Source organism: Penaeus monodon, chromosome 1, assembly GCF_015228065.2.
Source record: "Penaeus monodon isolate SGIC_2016 chromosome 1, NSTDA_Pmon_1, whole genome shotgun sequence".
Taxonomy (NCBI): Eukaryota; Metazoa; Arthropoda; class Malacostraca; order Decapoda; family Penaeidae; genus Penaeus; species Penaeus monodon.
The window spans coordinates 57,135,768-57,155,767 of NC_051386.1; the positions used below are offsets into that span (position 1 = coordinate 57,135,768).

Sequence of the window (20,000 nt, forward strand, 5' to 3'; positions counted from 1 at the left end):
AGTTCTCACAGGGTGGGGACGAGCGCGGGTCAACTCCGGCTTGTGTGACATCACGAGTCACACTTATTAGCACCAGTTGTATACTTGCATTATTTCGAAGTACGTAGGATACTCTGAAAAATTATCTCAGGTTTTAGTGAGTTGTTTGGGAAGTACTGATGACAATGCAATGGTGCCAATAGATTAGAGGTACCCGGTTGAGGTTTATCGTGTAGTAGAAAGTCTGATCCTGCCTTTGGCGGCTTGAATAGTGCTATGTGATTATGCGGAACCTATTGGTCTTCTCGGCCCTTATTACTATTTACGTCAAGCTTACGTGGCGCTTACGTACAGAAGCGTCAGTAGTTTACATTAATAATAATGATAATAATGATCTCGATACTGATAGCAATGGTAAAAAAACAATAAGAAAAAATAGTAAAATAATGGTAGTGAAAATAGTGATGACAATGGTAATGGTTAATTGGGGATTTTGATGATCATGAAGATTTATATGCAGTATAGGTAAAATTGTGTTTATGTGAGAAGTACCATGCTTACATTTAAAAAAAACACGCAAATAAACACACATACCCCTCCCCCACTCCCTCCCCTTTCTCTTCTCTCTCTCATTCTTTTTTTTTTTTTTTTTTTTCTTTTTCTTTTTCTTTTTCTTTTTCTTTTTCTTTTCCTGTTTCTGTTTCTTTTCCTGTTTCTGTTTCTTTTTCTTTCTCTCTCTCTCTCTCTCTCTCTCTCTCTCTCTCTCTCTCTCTCTCTCTCTCTCTCTCTCTCTCTCTCTCTCTCTCTCTCTCTCTCTCTCTACACACACACACACACACACACACACACACACACACACACACACACACACACACACACACACACATGCTCACACACACACACACACACAAACACGCACACACACACAGTCACTCACACACTCTCTTGCCATTTCAAGTCACATAAAATCTGCAATATATGATTTAGTTTTCCTCGGTCTCTCTCTTAATCTTGGGCATCCATTCCGGTGTTAAGACTAAGTTGCAGATCAGTGGTTCCCAACCTCTTTACACTCACGACCCCTTTCTCAAACCTCATCCGCCCTCCTATATATCTACATTAAGTGCGAAAGAAAATAATTGTACAAGCTTAATTGATCTAATTCCTAACATGAACGCCGATGAATGCCTACATTTTTTTTTCTAGGTTTCGCGACTCGCTTTTCTAAAATCAGATATTTTTCCTTATTACTTTTCATATTAAAATCAAAAGTTGAAAGTGTCTTTAGATGTTTTAAGAAATGTAATTTTTCTTCTGTTTTGCATCGTGATAAGAGGTATCATTATGATAGATATGAGTTGTTTACTTTTTTGTGTGTTTAGAATTACTTATTTTAGGGTTTTGTGCAATAATGTCAACGTTGGATGTGGATCGCAATATTGCTGATACTCTACACAGTTTAGCACATGTGAAATCACATTGGTTGCTTGCATTAATATTCAGCCCCTATTTATTGGTATATATTTTATTTGCTTCGAACACTGGGTTTGGATATGTCAGTGTCAAACTTGTGTCTGTCGTGAAGACAGATACAAATATTGATAAATTTGTATACCATATTACCCATACCAATATTTACTTCAATTACTAGTTGCAAGCAAATCATTCGATAACGAGTTGCAGTTGCAGTAACTAATCATCGCATTCTACCAACCTGCCTTCCTCCGCAGGTCCTTCTCGGCCACACGGAAGACGCCCTTCCGGAGACCCTAAACCACGCCTACTTGGTGAGCGCCCACATCCATGAGGAGGAACCGCAGGGCAAGAACGGCACGAAGACGGAGGGCTTCACGGCGCTCTGTTACGCAGGGCATCTCCCGGGCTTCTGTATGGGATACAATCACCACGGTCTCGTTTATTCCATTAACGTCATCAGCCCCAAGAAGGTTTTGGCGGGAAAAACACGTGAGTGGAGTTCCGTTTTCTTTTTTTTTTCTTTCTTTCTTTCTTTTTTCTTCTTAAGGTGCTTTACAAGATGTCTTGGCAATAGATCTGTATTTTTTCACACGGTAGTAGTTGATGCATCGAAGTCTATTCACTTTCCCCGCCTGTAATAACTCGCCCACCAGCCCGCCATTTCTTGTGTCGAGCTCTCCTGGCTGCCGAGACGATGATGCAAGCTCAGCAAATTCTGCGCGACCGAGGGACGGGTTCTGCCGACGGCTTCAGTGTCAACATGAGTTTCACGAGGCAAGAAGGCGACCACCTCTTCCATAATGCCGAAGTGGGACCTGCAGAAGAAAGCGACGAGAGCCCCATGTCTATCCTCACCATAAGCCCAGGGGAGCATCTGCTACATACGAACAAGTGAGCATCTTTTCTTCCCTTTTCTTTTCTTTCTCTCTCTCTCTCTCTCTCTCTCTCTCTCTCTCTCTCTCTCTCTCTCTCTCTCTCTCTCTCTCTCTCTCTTCAGATTCGGATACTCTCTGGACGCGAATTATTAGCCTACACCTCTTGGACATGCGTTTCGTACCCTTAACTCCCCTCTCCCTTCGTCAGGTATCTTCGCCTGGAGGTGCCTGAAGACGAGGGGCTTTGTATGGAGAGTAGCAACCACCGACACACCCGCGCCCATAGCTGCTGCCCACCCACAACACGCGCCGCTTTGCTGGCCCTGCTCTCCGACACCGAGGACGCCACCTATCCCTTCTTCAGGGAGGGCGGGGATCCTGACTTCGTTAAGACCGTCACGCTCGGTATGTGTCACAGGTTAAGCTTCAGTTCAGTAAGATTTGAGAAGGCTAGCTATATGTCTGAAGTCCGAACGTCTTTCATAGAATTTCTGATCGTAGCAGCCTTCTAATAGCATTGTTACAGATGGTATTTGTAACGGTAATAAGTATAAATAGTGGTGTCAGAAATATAAGGTGTAAAGATCATATCATCTCGCAGAAGGAACGGAAGAAAATGTTATTAAATTATATTTCTGGATTCCATTACATTAAACGGCACTAAGCCACTAAAATGTTTAATTCACCCACCACAATATATCAGGGATTGTTCTAACTTGCTATAATCAATCTCACAGGTGTGTTCGACTTAGAGGAGAAGACGTGGACGCTGTGGATGAAGAATCCCCGATCCGCCGACCCGCTCGTCACGCTTCCTCTCGTCTTCAAATGGTCCAACTAACTCTCCCTTCCTCCAACAGCTTCTCTCCCTCGGGCTGAATTCCGACGAATCTCGAGGCCTGCTTCGGCCCTTCACCCGAATCAGTGTGCGGGCAGACTACTTTTCACCTTTACAAAGTTCCTTCGGGTTGTAAATTGTTAATCTCCCGCGGGTCTATTTGCTGTACACGTCAGGGTTCTGTACGAATATCATTTTATATGACTGTTATCTTTTTACACTGAAGATATTCGCTGTGCCTCCTTTAGGCTGAAAAGACGTTCCTGAATCAACACTTAAAGTTGAACCTCTGAACTCCGCTGGCCAGACCTTGACCTAGACTGGTTGGGTCAGGATTACACACACACACACACACACACACACACACACACACACACACACACACACACACACACACACACACACACACACACACACACACACACACACACACACACACACTCACTCACTCACTCACTCACTCACTCACTCATTCACTCATTCACTACAATAACGCCGCAAGATTCACTACAAATACATAAATGGGATAAGATAAGCATGCCTCAACTGTGGGTGGTTATCGTGCACTTGCCTGCATGTATCCTCCCACACAGTTGTAAGTCGGCGACCGAACGCCAGATGAATTATTTCTTCGCGGGGTGAAGGGGAGGACGAAAGTGGAAGAGCCTCTTCTTGTCAGGGTCAGGGTCGTCGTCCCTCCCACAGGATACAAGTCCTGTGCTCTGTTATATTCCATGCCTTTGTGTAACCTTTAGTCTGCTTAGTGTTCTGAAGTATGATGGTTAATCCTTGGTTCTGTACATCAGTGTCAAAATGTTCAGTGATAATTGTAGATGTTTAGTCAAAATAAAATACAACTCTGATTTTACTGTATATGCAATTTGTTTGGTTTTACTATATTTGGAAAGAATGAATGCGTGAGCTCTTCATTTCGCTCTCATTTCCACTTGTTCACTGTAAATAACTTTAATCATAGGAATATTGACCTTTTACTGTGATGAGTCATCAGAAACACCTACTTCTTTTAGCATTTTACAACCCAAATTAATTGTGTGTGTGTGTGTGTGTGTGTGTGTGTGTGTGTGTGTGTGTGTGTGTGTGTGTGTGTGTGTGTGTGTGTGTGTGTGTGTGAGATATTCAATACTGAATTCAAAAGTGATGTCATAATACTCATTGATACTGAACGTGCTGCGAAAATAAAGCTTGGTCTTATTTCTACGTACTTTCCACGCCTTGTTCACGTCTCTCTCTCTCTCTCTCTCTTCTCTCCTCTCTCTCTCTCTCTCTCTCTCTCTCTCTCTCTCTCTCTCTCTCTCTCTCTCTCCTTCTCTCTCCTCTCTCTCTCTCTCTCTCTCTCTCTCTCTCTCTCTCTCTCTCTCTCTCTCTCTCTCTTTCAAAGGCAATTTTGCAGCTACAAAGTATATGTATTTAATTCAAACTAAAGCTAAACTTCATCGTAACATACACCAATCTGACGTCGGATGTTGTTTCAAATACTCACTTCCTGTTCTACCATGCCGTTATCTGAATCTTTAAGTGCACTTCTGCAATACAATTGACGATAAAGATGTAAGATCTGATCAAACGATGGAATAGATGTTAAACAGTCCTGAAGCTTCAGAGCAAAAGGAGAAAGGAAAATCAAAAACTCCAAAGCATCAGATTAGAAATGGACAACAGACAGTCTCGCAGCTTCAGATCAGAAAATGAAATAAGCGTCAGAAATTTGAAGCTCCAGATCAAAAGATGAAATGAACGTCGAAAAGTCTACAAGTTTCAGACCAAATAATAAAATAAACAGCTGAAAGTTTAGAAGCTCCAGATCAAAATATGAAAGTCCAGAGTAAGGAACAGACATTGGAAAGTTTAAAAAAAGAAGTTAATATGCTTCAAATCAACTTAAATTCTCTGGTGCTCCTGTAACCAGACCAGGGGCATCATTTCAGCTTTTTCTAGGGGATGGCAAGGGTGTGTTGGCGAGTGAAGGGAACAGAAATTTAGAAAAAATGGCAATTCTTTGGGTAATTTTAAGCTATAGCTGGATCTATATTGTTGTAATTTATAAAAAAAAAAAAAAAGTGTTGGGGGGGGGGGGGCTGACTTTAAGAGTTTTGCTGGGGCTAATGTCCAGGATGTCCCAGATCCCGACCCAATATAGAAAAGGTATGAAATGAGAATTGATATCTTCACAGTACAAGGGGTGTATCTGACCAATTTCGATTATAACTTCGTAAAAAATACATCTATATAAAAATATATAATCGAAATGGTTCAAATACATTTACTGCACTGTCAAGAAATTCGTTCTCATTCATACCTTTTCTAAATTTGTTGCAATAAACATGGTTTAACCAGCCACACATTCTGAACCATAATGCAAGTGCTACTGCTTTTACATTGCCTGAGAATAAAATATAGCAATGGGACTGGGCACAATACAACTATGTCACAATTACAAAATATTGTGTGATTGTGAGAGATCGATTGGTCTAATGAAAAAACATGCATGATGCCCTTACAAGCTTGAAGTTTCAGATTTCAGAATGACAAATGGGGACTTGGTTTAGATATTAAGGAAATCTAATAATAACCTGGACAGGTATATAAAGGTAAAACGTAGGTTGCCTGTCAAAAATGCTTGTAGGGTTAATTATTGAATTCAGGCATTGACAGAGAAAAAAGAAAGAATGAAGGAGAAAATGTATGTGTAAGCCATGCTTTTTTTTGTTATCCGTGTTTTGCTGTCATTATGAATATAATTAATGCACTGGGGAGTGACTCGCCAAAATGACACTTTTAAGTTGACAGCAACCAAAGATAACCAACTGTCTGTATCAAAATAGTTATTGAAATATCATGTACTTGTGTTTAAAATTATTATTGTGTTTTCCCTAAAAGATTTTAAATGTTACTAAGAAACAATAGTTAATCATTTTGGCCATATCACCCCTCAACCTTCACAGCACTTTCATTTTTCCAGAATTCATGTGCTGGCCAAAGATATGAAGCATATCCTGTTTGTGTATTAATAAATTTGTGTAATTTATATGCAGTACCTCATTATATAAATGCAAAATGTTTTGTTGGCTTTCAGTGACTCTCCTATTGCATAGTTCCTTGTGGGAATTAAAACAACTTTATAGGTATCATGTATACATTTTTATTATAATCACAATTTATGCTATTTATATGGATATCTACATGTAATCTTAAATTTGAATCATTATTTCATAATTAATAAACAATCACTCTTTATAACATATCTACCCATACAGTTAGCGTTGCAAATTACCATTTACAATAATATAATCTCTCCCCAATTGGCAAAAGAGTTGTAATGTTTGACATTAAAATGATAAGACAGGTTGGCTCCCTGACACAGCGTCCTGTACTTGAGGCAGCTCAATAACAACCCTCTCAGAGCAAGTTCAGTCTAGATGTAAACAATTAGTGGAAACTGGGGCTATGTTTGAATTCGGTGAGAATTACTTTCCAATACTATAAATCTAAAAATTATATATTTCTTATACCAATCTGAAAAGGCTGCAACACAACAGTAGAGTGGTACTTTTCAAAGGCAATATCCAAAAAAAAAGAATACCCTCATTGTTTCAGTAATAAGAGATTACTGAATGTACAGAAAAAATTACCCTCTACTGATGGTACTTAAGTCACTCTTTTATGGATGAGAACTAAGTAACCTATTAAGTTTTAAAAAAAGAAATATACCATCTGTATCATAATTTGCTGCATATTTACTACTAATAATCAACAAGGAGCTGAAAGTTCGGAAAAAAGTACTCAATAATGCGCATGAAGGTAAATGAATGGCTGCAGAGTTTTGTACCCATTATGATATCTAGCTGGTGAGAACATTCCATTTTAACATAGGGGGGGGAAATAAATATAAAACACATTATACATATTTTAAAATAAGGGTTCTCTCCACACATCAAAATGTCCAAGAATTCTAGTATTCAAAGTGATAAGCTAAATAATCAGAAAATGAAAGAAAAGGAAAAACAAAAAACTATATAATTGCACAAGTAAAAATCTTTCCTCATTTATCTATTGTTGTCTTAAATGTTCTTCTACTTGTAAGTAACTGAGTCTTTTTTAATTACAAGGCTTCCCTGACATCATAAGATCCCTTCTGATTACATAGGTAATCATAAATAATGCTTCAACATAGTATATTAGGTTCTATCAATATACTATATATATATATATATATATAATAAGTAAAATGCTTATGAGAAATTAAGGACATATGGTACCATTTCTAATTGAGTAGCTAAAAACAAATGTAGTCGTACATACAATAGTCAATTACTGGTTGAAAAATAACTATAAAAAGTAGATTCATAAGCAGTTTGTGAACCCACTCATTAATTTACAAAACTACATTAGAGAAAGATAAAGAGAAGTAATCCAAGATGGAGATCAGGAAGAGAGAAAAGGGAAGGGATGGAAAAGAGAATAAAAGAGAGCAAGAGAGAGAGAGAGAGAAAGAGAGAGAGAGAGAGAGAGAGAGAGAGAGAGAGAGAGAGAGAGAGAGAGAAGGAGAGAGAGAGAGAGAGAGAAGAGAGAAAGAGAGAGAGAGAAAGAGAGGAGAGAGAGAGAAAGAGAGGAGAGAGAGAGAAGAGAGAGAAGAGAGAGAGAGAGAGAGAGAGAGAAAGAGAAAGAGGAGAGAAATAGAGAGAGAAGAGAGAGAGAGAGAGAGAGAGAGAGAGAGAGAATGTATTTTTTTTCTCTTTTCTATTTTTTCTAAAAGCCATAACAGCTCTTTCACTATCAGACAAAGTGTCTTCATAATTATCAAACTTCCTTAGTGGCAAAATCATGACCCATTCCCTTACATTCAACACAATAGTACAATATCATTCAATAAACATTTTCACATTATTCTCATCACTAGAAAATTACCATCAATTTCATTCACATTTACATATCTAGTAACATTTTTGGCCCTACAAAATAACTCTGTGTGTGTGTGTGTATGTGTTGTTTTACTGTATGTTGTTTGTGTGTATTGTGTGTTATGATTGTGTGTGTTGTTTTGTTTTTGTATGTTGTGTGTGTGATGTGTGTGTGTGTTGTGTGTGTGTGTGTGTATGTGTGTGTGTGTGTGTGTGTGTGTGTGTGTGTGTGTGTGTGTTGTGTGTGTGTGTGTGTGTGTGTGTGTGTGTGTGTGTGTGTGTGTGTGTGCTTATCTCGACCAATGTATAAATAATTGATGTATACTAACATATAATCAAAATATCTAATCATATTTCATTTAATATTATACTGAACTATACAGTTTATACAATTCTCAATAGCAATATGTGTGATTTTGAAAAAAGGATATTTATGAAGATAACTACAGCAAGTATGATTTAGGAGATTTATAACTAATATCTACAAAATGTTTCAGTGCTGTAAATCTAATTGATTGGTCAGCACCATAAAGTTATCAAATTACCTTTACAATTATCTAAGAAAATAATTATAGCTAATTTCACTGTTATTACAAACCCTTTTCATTTTCCATTTACTTGTTAAAAAACAAAACCCCTATAACTATCGAATCTATACAACCAATTCTTCTGTGCATAAATATATGACGTAATGGTGACTGGAACAAACTTATTAACATTTATCTTAATAATGAATCATGATTTATAAATGAATCTTTTGTAAAGATTTAATGACAAAAAATAGTACTATGCTTTGGGAAGTATGAAAGGATGAAGATAGGAAGGCAGGAAAGGTCATAAGAGACCAAAAAACTAGAATCTACCCATTGGCTTTTCCAAACAGCAGCTGTTAGGTTACTAGCCAAATTTGCTCTATGTTTTGTTCTACTGATGCATTTTTGCGAGAGTCACTTTTCAAGATGGTAGCGAGTTCACCAGTGGTTCTTGAGCATTCTAGTTGATGCTTTTAAGTCATTACCTTTGCAACTAACTGACTCCTGTGCTAAGATTTCACATAATCTTGGGAGCAGGGTTAAGGCAGACTGTGATGTCAGGCATAAACAAAAATAACTAAAGACCTCCTAACAGTGCAATAGAGATAAGATCTGCCAGTTAAATATCAGCAAGCTTCTGTTAGTAATGATCTTAATGTTCTGCCTGATAGTCAGTGAAAATAAAGCAAAAATATTGGCTAATTCTCAAAGGATTCTACATCTGTTTCTACTTTTCAGCATAGTTCACTTTGTAGAGCTATGCAATGGCCTTCACACCTCATGGAGTTCAATCCCATAAATCTTCTCTCGCAAATGCTGCGATGTGAATGCAACTTCAGGTTAACCTCAGCTTGAAAGGAGAATCTTGCTAAAATACACTTTATTATGAGACTTTTCAAGCAACAAGGGTGATATTACCAAATTTGGTACTTTTCCCTTCTGTGGATTTGGGATGGATTAAGCAAATGGAAAAGGGCTTTATCTGTGGGCTATTAATAGGTAAAATAAATCTATGCCATATCCTACTGCCACAATCAAGTTCTCAAAACTGGACAATAGTGTGACTGAAGATATTTCATCACAAAATTGGGTCCTGTAATGTTGCTCAAATTTCTTCATTTCTGAATTGAATGTATTATATGTCAGTATTAAATATATTTTTGGGTTTCTCTTGTTGATACCAGTTGTTGTTTAAGTAAATAATATTTTAAAATTACATTCATATGCTTTATTGACATAATTCTTGACAGAATTTTAAGACATAAATTTAGAGAATATAAAAGTACATTTTGGATGAATCTTTTTTTCTAATCTAATTTCTGATTAGGCTCATCAAAACATTAAAAAGTATGGAAATTAGGGGAATATTCTAGACAACACAGGCAAGAATGAAAATTAATAGAGACCTTAAATGTGACTGCCACAAATTACATTTTAGAGAACCGCACCCTTTTTGCCTGATATGTCTCACAGGTGCACACTTCTAAGTTACTAATATCATCAGTAGTTGAGATAATAACCATTACAATGATGCTCATGTCAACACTGATCCCAGTGCTAATGCAAATAATTATGGATATATGTAATAAATAATAAAATAAAGAGAAATATGAAAATTCACATCAGTAATATTCAAAATAAAAATCATACAAATAAATAGATATGTGATCATACATACGGTGAACTATTACAGCAAATTCAAATATGAAATGTCTGCACTTCTTCACTTTGACCAACAGTACTATATAGAATGCAAATACCAATGCCTGACCTGCTGCAATATCTACTCTAGCCACTAAGGCTGCAATAAGTACTTTACATTACTTATTTCAGTGCATGTTTCCTTCCTCCTTAACAGAAAGTGCTTGGGTGGATACTACTGCTCCATAATGTGGAATACAAGCTCCAGTATAATGGGTTGGTCTGTAATATTGGCTGCAGCTCTGTGGATTACAGGAATCAGCTCCATGTCAAGGTCATTCATACACGCAGCTGGCAATCTGTTCCCGCTGCTTCCTGCTTCATAGCCAACCTGAAATGACACGGGCAAAATAAGCTCTTCTTTATACTTGCTTCCCTGATCAATATCAATCCAAAACTTTATAACAAGATTAAGAGGAGTCAGAAACTATTTGAAAACAAGCATGAGTACAAGACATCAGTACACCACACAGTACATCTGTAAAGCAAAATACCTACATTGTCTTGATGTACTGTGGCCCGTAATCCAAGGCGCGAGTGTCCATTTAAATACAAATCTGACAGGTGTGGTGTTAATGCCACACAAAAGGCTCTTGCTAAGACTTCTGAGAGACGACTCAAATTAACATCACTACTGTTGTTGGTTTCACCCTGTAAATATATTGCCAATACTTTAAAATATGATAATAACAAAGCTTTAATAGTTACATGTATGTGTCTGAAATATAAATCAATCACACAAATCTATAGCCATGAGAAAAGATGGGTCTTACCTGCATGATAAAAACTTCTGTCCATCTTATCAAGTGAGCATTACTAACGTAGTCTGTGCCCGAATGAATCTTAACAGAAGGGATGCCATCCATCTGTTTCTCATCCACTGGGCTCTTGATGCTGTAGAGGGGATTAACAATTCCTTTACTTCTTGAAAAAAAAAAGAAAAAAAAAATAGATACACTTAATCCTTGTGAATATATCTATTCGAAAACATGACATCATCTTTTAAAAAATATATCATTCAGAAGGAAAGGCAAAAAAAAAAAAAAAAAAAAAAGGGAAAACAGTAATGAAGATGTTATTACCAGTCCACAATGTGTCTTAACCCATAATTGACGGGTAGCATTCATAGAGGCCGGGGCCTCGCTGCCGGGGGCTTATATCGTCGCCCGAGCATGCACGACCACTCATGCCAAATACCAGCATCCCATGCCGTTTCTTCGTAATACTACGAAGATATGTTGTATTTTCAATTTTCATTATTTTTAACAGTCTCTACTTGCCAAACTTCCTGATAAATCGAGACTGAAGGGTATTTTTGTTGTTATATAGACTCCATAGTTGATCATTATTCGGTCTATAGTCCGAATAAAATAAGCAGTGTGTGGCATCATGGAGTTGAAATTGTCGGTTTGTTGCATTTTTTTTGTTTGTTGCATGGTAAAAATGAGAAAGTGTTAGAACCGACTTAATCACACTTTCACTGGCAAAAAAATAATCTTTTGCCGTGATTGTAACAAAAAAAAAAACTCATGGCATGTCCATGCATACTCTATGGCATGTGCGTACGTGCCCCCGGCAGATGGTCCCGCCATGCCATGGCATGTACGTACATGCCACCCGTCGGCAATGGGTTAATGATGTGGGTATAGCATACAAGCATATTCCAGGAGGAGAATAAGCAGAGGATAACTGTACAGATAAAGACCAATATTCTAGCAAATTCATAACACAATTCACCTGAATGCAAGGGAAATATAAAATATACTTCGAAAAATTAAATGAAACTTTAAAAATATCTACTTGAAAACTAACCCCACGTTGAAGTTTTTGTCATCACTAGTCCATTCAATGGACACGACCTCATCTGGCATACTGGTTGAGATGGGACCACATGGGATATCGAAATTCTTCATATTACGCAAAGCTTCACGCAGCTTTGTCATCATATCAGCTGGTATCTGTAGAGAAAATTGTTCTGAAATGAAATGCAAGGTCACAAAGCTACTTACTGTATTTTCAAAAAAGCTGATACAGTAACAGAGAAAAAATCAAAGTGAAAGTACCTGAACCATCAGACCATCTTCTACAATGGAGGACTTGGCAGACAGACCAGACGTGGTCTTCAGTGCTCCATTAAACACAATGAAGCTTGCTCCAGTCACTGAAATAGAAAAAATAATAGAATTAATAAAATTGTAATGAATCATTTTTGAGTTTTATGTTGGTCATGTTGAACAGTTCTCAGAATATCCACACAATCACTTTTTCCTTGTCACAACTACTGCCTCTGTTACACAGAAATACTTTAATATATGTTACACACTTTCTCAATCACCTGTGATGCTTTTCCAATAAAACTTTCCTACATGCATTTCATGAACTCTTAAAGTTATCAATTCTACCATCAACTATTCTACCAAAAATATGCACTTAAGCCTCTCACTCTAAAATACATTTTGTATGAGGCTCTCATGTCTGGATTGAATTTTACTCCTGGACACTATTACACCCCACCATTGCTTTCTTGTGTGCTAAGTCATTTATATCCTGATCATCATGGAGAGGTCTATTCCATTTAGTAAAGCCATGAAATTCTACTTTACATGTTATATACAAGAGAACTTTCTTGTCAATAGATCTCCTTACAAAATACTTCGAAGATGGTCTCAACTCAAAAATGGTGACAATGGAAAAAAAATAATTTGAACTTTCAATGAAACTTAAGTAATGACAGAAATTCTCACTACTTGCTCTGTATAATACATAATGAGATAAGTTCACTCATTTTAATTTTGAAATGGTACTCTTAACTATGCAAAGTTTTTCATTTTTAACCATTCCCGGATTTTCCTGGCGCTCAGCGCCGCTACGTAATAGTTGCCACCGTGGCCGCGCAAAGGATTTCTGAGCGCGCAAAGACATATATATATTTTGCAGGGAAACTATCCAAGATATATGAAAGTTTCCTTTATATAAGGAATGTTAGCAACTGTACTTTCTTCTAGTTTTTTAGGATCATTCGACCTTTGTATTGAGCGATATACGAACCTTCAATCTCTACACAATCGATGACATCACACTTTATGCCTAAAGTTAGTGTGTTTTTGCCGAGATGTAAATATGGACATAGCCGTTTTTGTGTTTTTTTTTCAAAACTTTCAATGAAGCGAGCAGCAAGCAAATGATTTGATACTGAAGAGTGCATTTCCCTATAAGAGATCACCATGTTTTATCATTCATTCAACAGAAAAGGAAGAAAGCAGAATTGAATGTAGCGTTCTTTGATGTTCAAATGCTTGTATTGATATGTGATGTCACACTTTAAGTTAGTTTTTTCTTTAGTACAAGATTGTAGAGAGAATATACCTTCATACCTTCCATGGCTGCGATCATTCTGCTGGAATGAGCCTTTGACTGACCTTTTATTCACATGACTAATCAATCAGATCACGCCATGTGACCTGATGCACCAATCAAAGCAATTACTAGTTTCCAGCCAGTCAGGTCAAGGTACATCATAATCATGCAATCTAGTGTGAACAAATCACAAGATTACAAGTCATAAATAATTACGACAGTTACATATGTCATAAATTACATACGTCACATATTTATCAACCAGTCAAATAAGACTAGTAACAGAGCCAAGTATTAGGTTGAAAAAAATAATAAACTGTCAGTCTATGGTCAGTCATCAAGGCAAAAATACGTGCCAAACGTTACGGGGCCCATAGATGCCATGGCAAGATTACATGCCAAACGGTTGGCGTCCATTGAGAGCATGGCAAGAATAGATGCCAAACGGGTCGACATGGTTTAATTGGTTGCGATCATAGTAAGTCTTTACTAATTAGCGGATAGGTTCATATACATACTTTTTGCAAGTAAATCAACATTCAACATCAATTCTTCACACAATTACTACATCGTTTCTTCCAATTAGAATACTTTTACATTAGAATAATTAAGTAGTAAGTTTTAGTAAGTTTGTGAACTAGACAAAAAAAAGAATCTGCTGTAATCTTCCTTTATACTGCACACAACTCTGGCTGAGACAGATAATGATTTATGGTTAAGAGATTTCTTATCATACTAAAATAGTTAGCATATTCTAAAATACATGAACAGCAAACAAACCTTTTCGTGGTCGGTTATGTATATTGATGGCTTGAGTGGAATAGTGTCCGTCATCATTTTCTATAGTGACTAAATGCGAGTCTGCTTGTGGACTGAAGTTAGCCCCCAGAGCAAGAACATGGTCATTGCTGTTACTTAAAGCTTTGGCCACCTTAGAAGAGACAAGGTTTCCATTAATAGCCTACCAAGGGGAAGACATCATTCACGGAAAGTTTAACAGAAAACAAGACAAGGAGGGGAATAAGTGACAAATAATGACATGAATGGCAGTGAGAGAAAGTGTGAACATTCTGAGTGAAAGGAGAATGATGGGAAAGTAAAGGAGAAGATGAAAAGGGAGAGAATACTTTCTTATGAGATGTGTTGAGGGAAATGGAAGTTGTGAAAAAAAAATTAGTGCAGGAGAGGAGGAGACTAATAATAATACTTCAGAAGGAAAGCAAACTGGAATGAGATGAGATAAATAAATGGAGTGACAAGTGTAATGTGGAAAAAAAAATGCATATATAAGCATGTAAATGAAAAATAATATCAACAATAATAATCCACAAAATATAACCACTTCCATACCTGTTCATATCTATTCTTTGGAAAGAGCAGGCTGGTCTTCTTGTCTTCCATATGGATAACAAAGCCTTCAATTGCAGGAACTGTGTAGGCATAATTTCTGAAATCCTGAAAGGAGAAGCAGGAATTACATCTACATGGACTAATAGTAATACCATAAACACAAAAAGCGATGTTCTTTTCCCTTGAAAATTTAATGCAAAATTAATCTTAACTCAGCTACATTTTCCCCTCAAAATATGAGATGCAAACCTACTCTTAAAGTGAATTTCGAATCATCAGTCTATATGCCACTTTTAGTGATTCATAAAATTATATCCTTGTGATGAGACCAAATATCTACAGGTCATAAACTTACCACTAACAAATTCATAATTGTGTGTCCAATCTCACAAAAGACTGGCTTTCTGTTGCGAGTTGACACAAGAGGACAAGGATAGTATCGAAATTCAGCTCCCATACGCAGCATCAATCGCAGTGGGAAAAGCTGGAAAAGAATGTAATGAGAAATCCCAAAATAAATGGAAAAACAAATATCAAGTGCAATCACTCTATAAAGAAAAAAAAGCAGCTCGCTGTTTGTGCTCCCAATTGTAAATCTTTAAATCTAAGATATCTATCTGTACACCAATAATAACTTCTGTAGAGTTTCTCACATTCTCAATTTATGCATAAATAATACTCGCTTTTATAACAAAATCAAACAACTCCTCTTCAATAGAAAAAATTAAGGGAAGATTCAGAGTGGTTTTAATTCCTCTAAATTTTTCCCCACACTTTACATAAAGAAAAAATATATACATATTCCTTTTTCTACTCACTTTAGCCCAAGGTGTCTCCCACTTCTGAATAAGGACGGCAAATATATACGGAGAAGGTGGCAACACTAGGTTGCGCAGGCACTGGAATGTGGGCCGTATGTACAGGAAACCACCGTGTTCCCGAGACCCTAAAAATCCTTCTGGTTCAGTAAAGATGGTATGTCCTAGTTCAGGTACCAAGTTCCCTGGAAAAAGGAATAAATAAACTTTCTTGCAACATATCTATCACTATTGTGCAATGAAACATTCCCTTTCTTTTTTTCTTTCTTTTTTTAACACCTCAAGCATTTTCTCTTAGAGAAATTAATGAACATATTCATATTGATGGTGTGCAATTTTGCATGGTATGTAGCCTTTGAGAGATCAAATGAACAACTTCAAACAGTCTAATCAATTATTTTGTAAAACAAACATCACAGCAATATGATGTCTGCATTTTAATGATAAAACATTGTGCACTTTGGTAACAAAACATCCTGACAAATCACAAAGGAATCTAATAACAAGACAAATATAAAATGTTCGCATACTATTCATTAAATCCAAAAGATTCTTTGACATGCTAACACCCCATTCTACAAAAAACCTCCTTGCTAATACCCTTGTAAATATTTCCAACATCAACAAATTTAGCTCACTTTTTCCACTTCCAACACCAGCAAAACTGGCAATATCATCATCATCTTGCACCTCTAAAACATCAGCAAACCTGGCCGGCATCTCCTTACCTTGATTAGCCTGCTGATAGACAGTGTGGAAGAAGGCAAAGATGTCCCTCGGGGGGTGAGTCTCTCCAGGAGCCACTTCCAGAAGCACAACCAACTCCTCCTGACCCACCGTACACAGACCACGGGTGGCAATGTTCCAGACCTCCACCCCTACACAACACTCAACTGCAAACATAAATTTGGTTATAAATGATTGCCTTAAGTTCATTCACTCTAAAAACCTATTCAGCATATTTATAGATTGTCAATGGTACAAAGTAGGAACTTTAACACACGAAAGCACTACATACAAGTAAAACTAATTTAAAAAATCATAGAATTTACAACTATTCATCCTTACCATTTCCTCCAGCAAAGAATGCCAGAGACACAACACATACTTACGTTTTACCATCTTGACAAGGACTGTAAGATTCTTGTGAACAGCAAAAACTACTGGTGGTCCGTCTCCTCTCATCTGCTCCTCCAACTTGCTGCTATCTGGGTTATCTTCAAAGACATACTCTGCAAAAATAATGAATATCAATTAATCCCATCAATATTTTACCTATGAAGACAACAACATATCTTTTGATAAACTAGCTATAATTAAAAGGTAGCAAGGACACAGAAAATAACTCTCTACCAGGCCATAATATAAATATACAATAAAATCCCGTATTCAGGCATCCAGACCAGTTTTCACAAACTTCATATGCTTACTCTGACATCAATATCTTATTCACCACTCAATAAATCAACAAGGATAATTTGCATTTACTTTATCATGCAGTTTTTCTCTGTTGTCTAATTCACGTCTATATTTTGTTTCAAAATACTGTATGTTATATGTTTCCCATTTGTCAACTGAATGATATGCCTTTCATTAAATTTGAGTGATGGCACAGAGTGGCCACTACTGTAGCTCTAAGACTTTTCAAAATTTCAATTAAACTGTTATACAATTTTATGACTTCCTTTGTTTGTGATGTATAGTAGAAATATACTCTGTACATTAATTACAAATAAGGCAGTTTCTATATATCCATCAAATTCAGTTTCATTAACAGTAATGCTATTTTTGAAAAAGACTTCTTTAATATTGTACAAAATAAAAAGGTATATAACCCTAACTACAACAGACTTTAATTTGTCCTCAGATGATCAAACTATTCAGCCTGTCATGAAACAAAGGTATAAAATACACAATTATGATTTTGATATAGCTTATAAGCCCCAGCCCTCATATAGCTTACAAGCCCCAAGTTACAATGATCCCTTAAAAAAAATATATATTCTAAAATGATTATCAAGACTGCTAGTGACTATAACTGTGGCAATTGTTCTAAAAAACAATAAAAGATCCAGGAATGATGACACAAAATAGTATATTGACTGCTTATTAGTATTATCGACAATAATCAAATGCTTCTAGTCATTAAAATGTTAATAGCATGATAAAAATATCAACAGTAACAGCAATAATAACAATGAAATCCTAACCACACAATTACCAGAATATAAAATATTTGACAATAACACCAATATAGCAACCTGCCATCATTAATGCCAAACTTCATAAAAATGTTAGTGTTCATATTCTAATTTGCATTATTCTTTAAACAAGACATGGCAATTTTGTTTCTACATTTTACAGCTACTTTTACTAGAAATAGAATTTTGTTTACTCTTCGGCTTAGACACTGTTACACATTATAAATTAATTACTTTATGCATGTACTATAAACTATGGTTTGTTTTATTAATTTTGCTTACATACATATGACTTCATAAGTGCTTAGTCCATCCATTACTAACTATACCTGGCCTCACCTTCTTTTTTTTTTTTCAATAACTTTTATTATTACTATCAACACTGCTATTACTCTCCTTATCATAGCAACAAACACATTTCAAGGAATATGGTAAACAGATTTGGTCAGGTATGTTAGTAATTGACTCCTTGGTGATTTGGTCATTCAGAAGCATAAGTATAAACGAAATTAACAACACATATCCACTGTGGGCATGTGGATGTGTACGTGCAGTCTCAGCATCAATAGGTTAAAATCAAGTAATAGTAATAATGTTATAGAGTACTCACTCTTAATGTCCAATAAAAATAATTTTTATTTTAATATAACCATATCAAGTATATATATTCAAAATGTTACTTCTGATGCTTTGTTAGTTTAAGTTTGGATTAAGCCATATTATTTCTATCTAAGGGAAGATATCTGTATAAAAGACAAGGTTACTTTCAGAAACTTGCACATTTATATTGAGGAGATGTTAATGATAATCTGATTGTATCTATATCCAAAATAAGAATTTACTGCATCTAATATCAAGATATCACTGTCAAATCTAGTTTTGCTTTGTGAATTGTCCTTCCAAACAGATCGTTAAACAAGAACTCAGCCACCTAGGAGGCAATTAGTATGTCCACAAAACCTCACCTGATTGCCCCTCAAGTTTGTTTTTCCTTCTTTTTTTTTTGATAATGCTAATAATTTGATTCATGGTGACTAAGCACTTGTGCACATTGCATGTATGTACATGCCATCCCCAGTATTAGTGGGTTAATGCAGCAGCGCATAATGTAATCAATTCATGTTTACATTATCACTGGTCTTAAAAAACAAATAATTTCTATTTCAGTTTGCCAAAGTATACTACCCACATCCAATTACCACATCAAAACAAGCATCAAACCACAGGAAATTACTCAAAACCACTAGCACAAATAGGTAGATTAGTACAACCCTTATTCCAATACAAAACAGAAGAAAAAGAGAAATTTTCTAAAATATCTGTTGATAACTTCAACTTCTGCCTCACTGTATAAAAAAGGAAGAAGAAGAAGAAGAAGAAGAAGAAGAAGAAGAAGAGAAGAAGAAGAAGAAGAAGAAGAAGAAGAAGAAGAAGAAGAAGAAGAAGAAGAAGAAGAAGAAGAAGAAGAAGAAGAAGAAGAAGAAGAAGAAGAAGAAGAAGAAGAAGAAGAAGAAGAAGAAGAAAGGGAGGGAAATGAAAAGGAGAAAAATACAAAATAAAAGTGAGGGTGAAATGGCAATATCTGATCCTAGAGCTTCCATTAGCAATAAGGAGAAGTTTGAATTTGCTTAAACAAATTGGATTAACAACCAAAAAGAGATACAGGAGCAAGGAAAACACAATTCAATACTAATCATAAAATTAACAAGTTATACATTATATATGTATGTATGTATGTATATATGTATATATATATACATATATATATATATATATATATATATATATATATGTATGTATGTATGTATGTATGTATGTATGTATGTATGTATGTTGTATGTATGTATGTATGTATGTATATTATAAATGTATGTGTGTGTGTGTGTGTGTGTGTGTGTGTGTGTGTGTGTGTGTGTGTGTATGTATGTATGTATGTATGTATGTTGTTGTATG

The 20,000-nt window shown here is 36.0% G+C and overlaps 2 protein-coding genes across 3 annotated transcripts in view; one reads left to right on the plus strand and one right to left on the minus strand.

The window, feature by feature from the left end:
* Positions 1 to 4,045, plus strand: part of LOC119574678 — a 14,698-nt gene extending 10,653 nt beyond the window's left edge. For both annotated transcript variants that reach the window (XM_037922079.1, XM_037922071.1), the window contains exons 5-8: positions 1,710 to 1,944; positions 2,109 to 2,346; positions 2,539 to 2,735; positions 3,068 to 4,045. In XM_037922079.1, coding sequence (XP_037778007.1) covers positions 1,710 to 1,944; positions 2,109 to 2,346; positions 2,539 to 2,735; positions 3,068 to 3,171 — 774 coding nt within the window. In that variant the 3' untranslated portion in view covers positions 3,172 to 4,045. The remainder of the gene's footprint in view (positions 1 to 1,709; positions 1,945 to 2,108; positions 2,347 to 2,538; positions 2,736 to 3,067) is intronic.
* Positions 4,046 to 9,833: 5,788 nt separating this feature from the next.
* LOC119574695 overlaps positions 9,834 to 20,000 on the minus strand; it is a gene marked incomplete at its 5' end in the record, with an annotated part of 47,610 nt that continues 37,443 nt past the window's right edge. The window contains 11 exon segments of the mRNA XM_037922088.1: positions 9,834 to 10,652; positions 10,820 to 10,972; positions 11,095 to 11,245; positions 12,134 to 12,279; positions 12,385 to 12,482; positions 14,459 to 14,609; positions 15,029 to 15,133; positions 15,384 to 15,512; positions 15,847 to 16,031; positions 16,575 to 16,739; positions 16,959 to 17,078. Coding sequence (XP_037778016.1) covers positions 10,497 to 10,652; positions 10,820 to 10,972; positions 11,095 to 11,245; positions 12,134 to 12,279; positions 12,385 to 12,482; positions 14,459 to 14,609; positions 15,029 to 15,133; positions 15,384 to 15,512; positions 15,847 to 16,031; positions 16,575 to 16,739; positions 16,959 to 17,078 — 1,559 coding nt within the window. The 3' untranslated portion in view covers positions 9,834 to 10,496.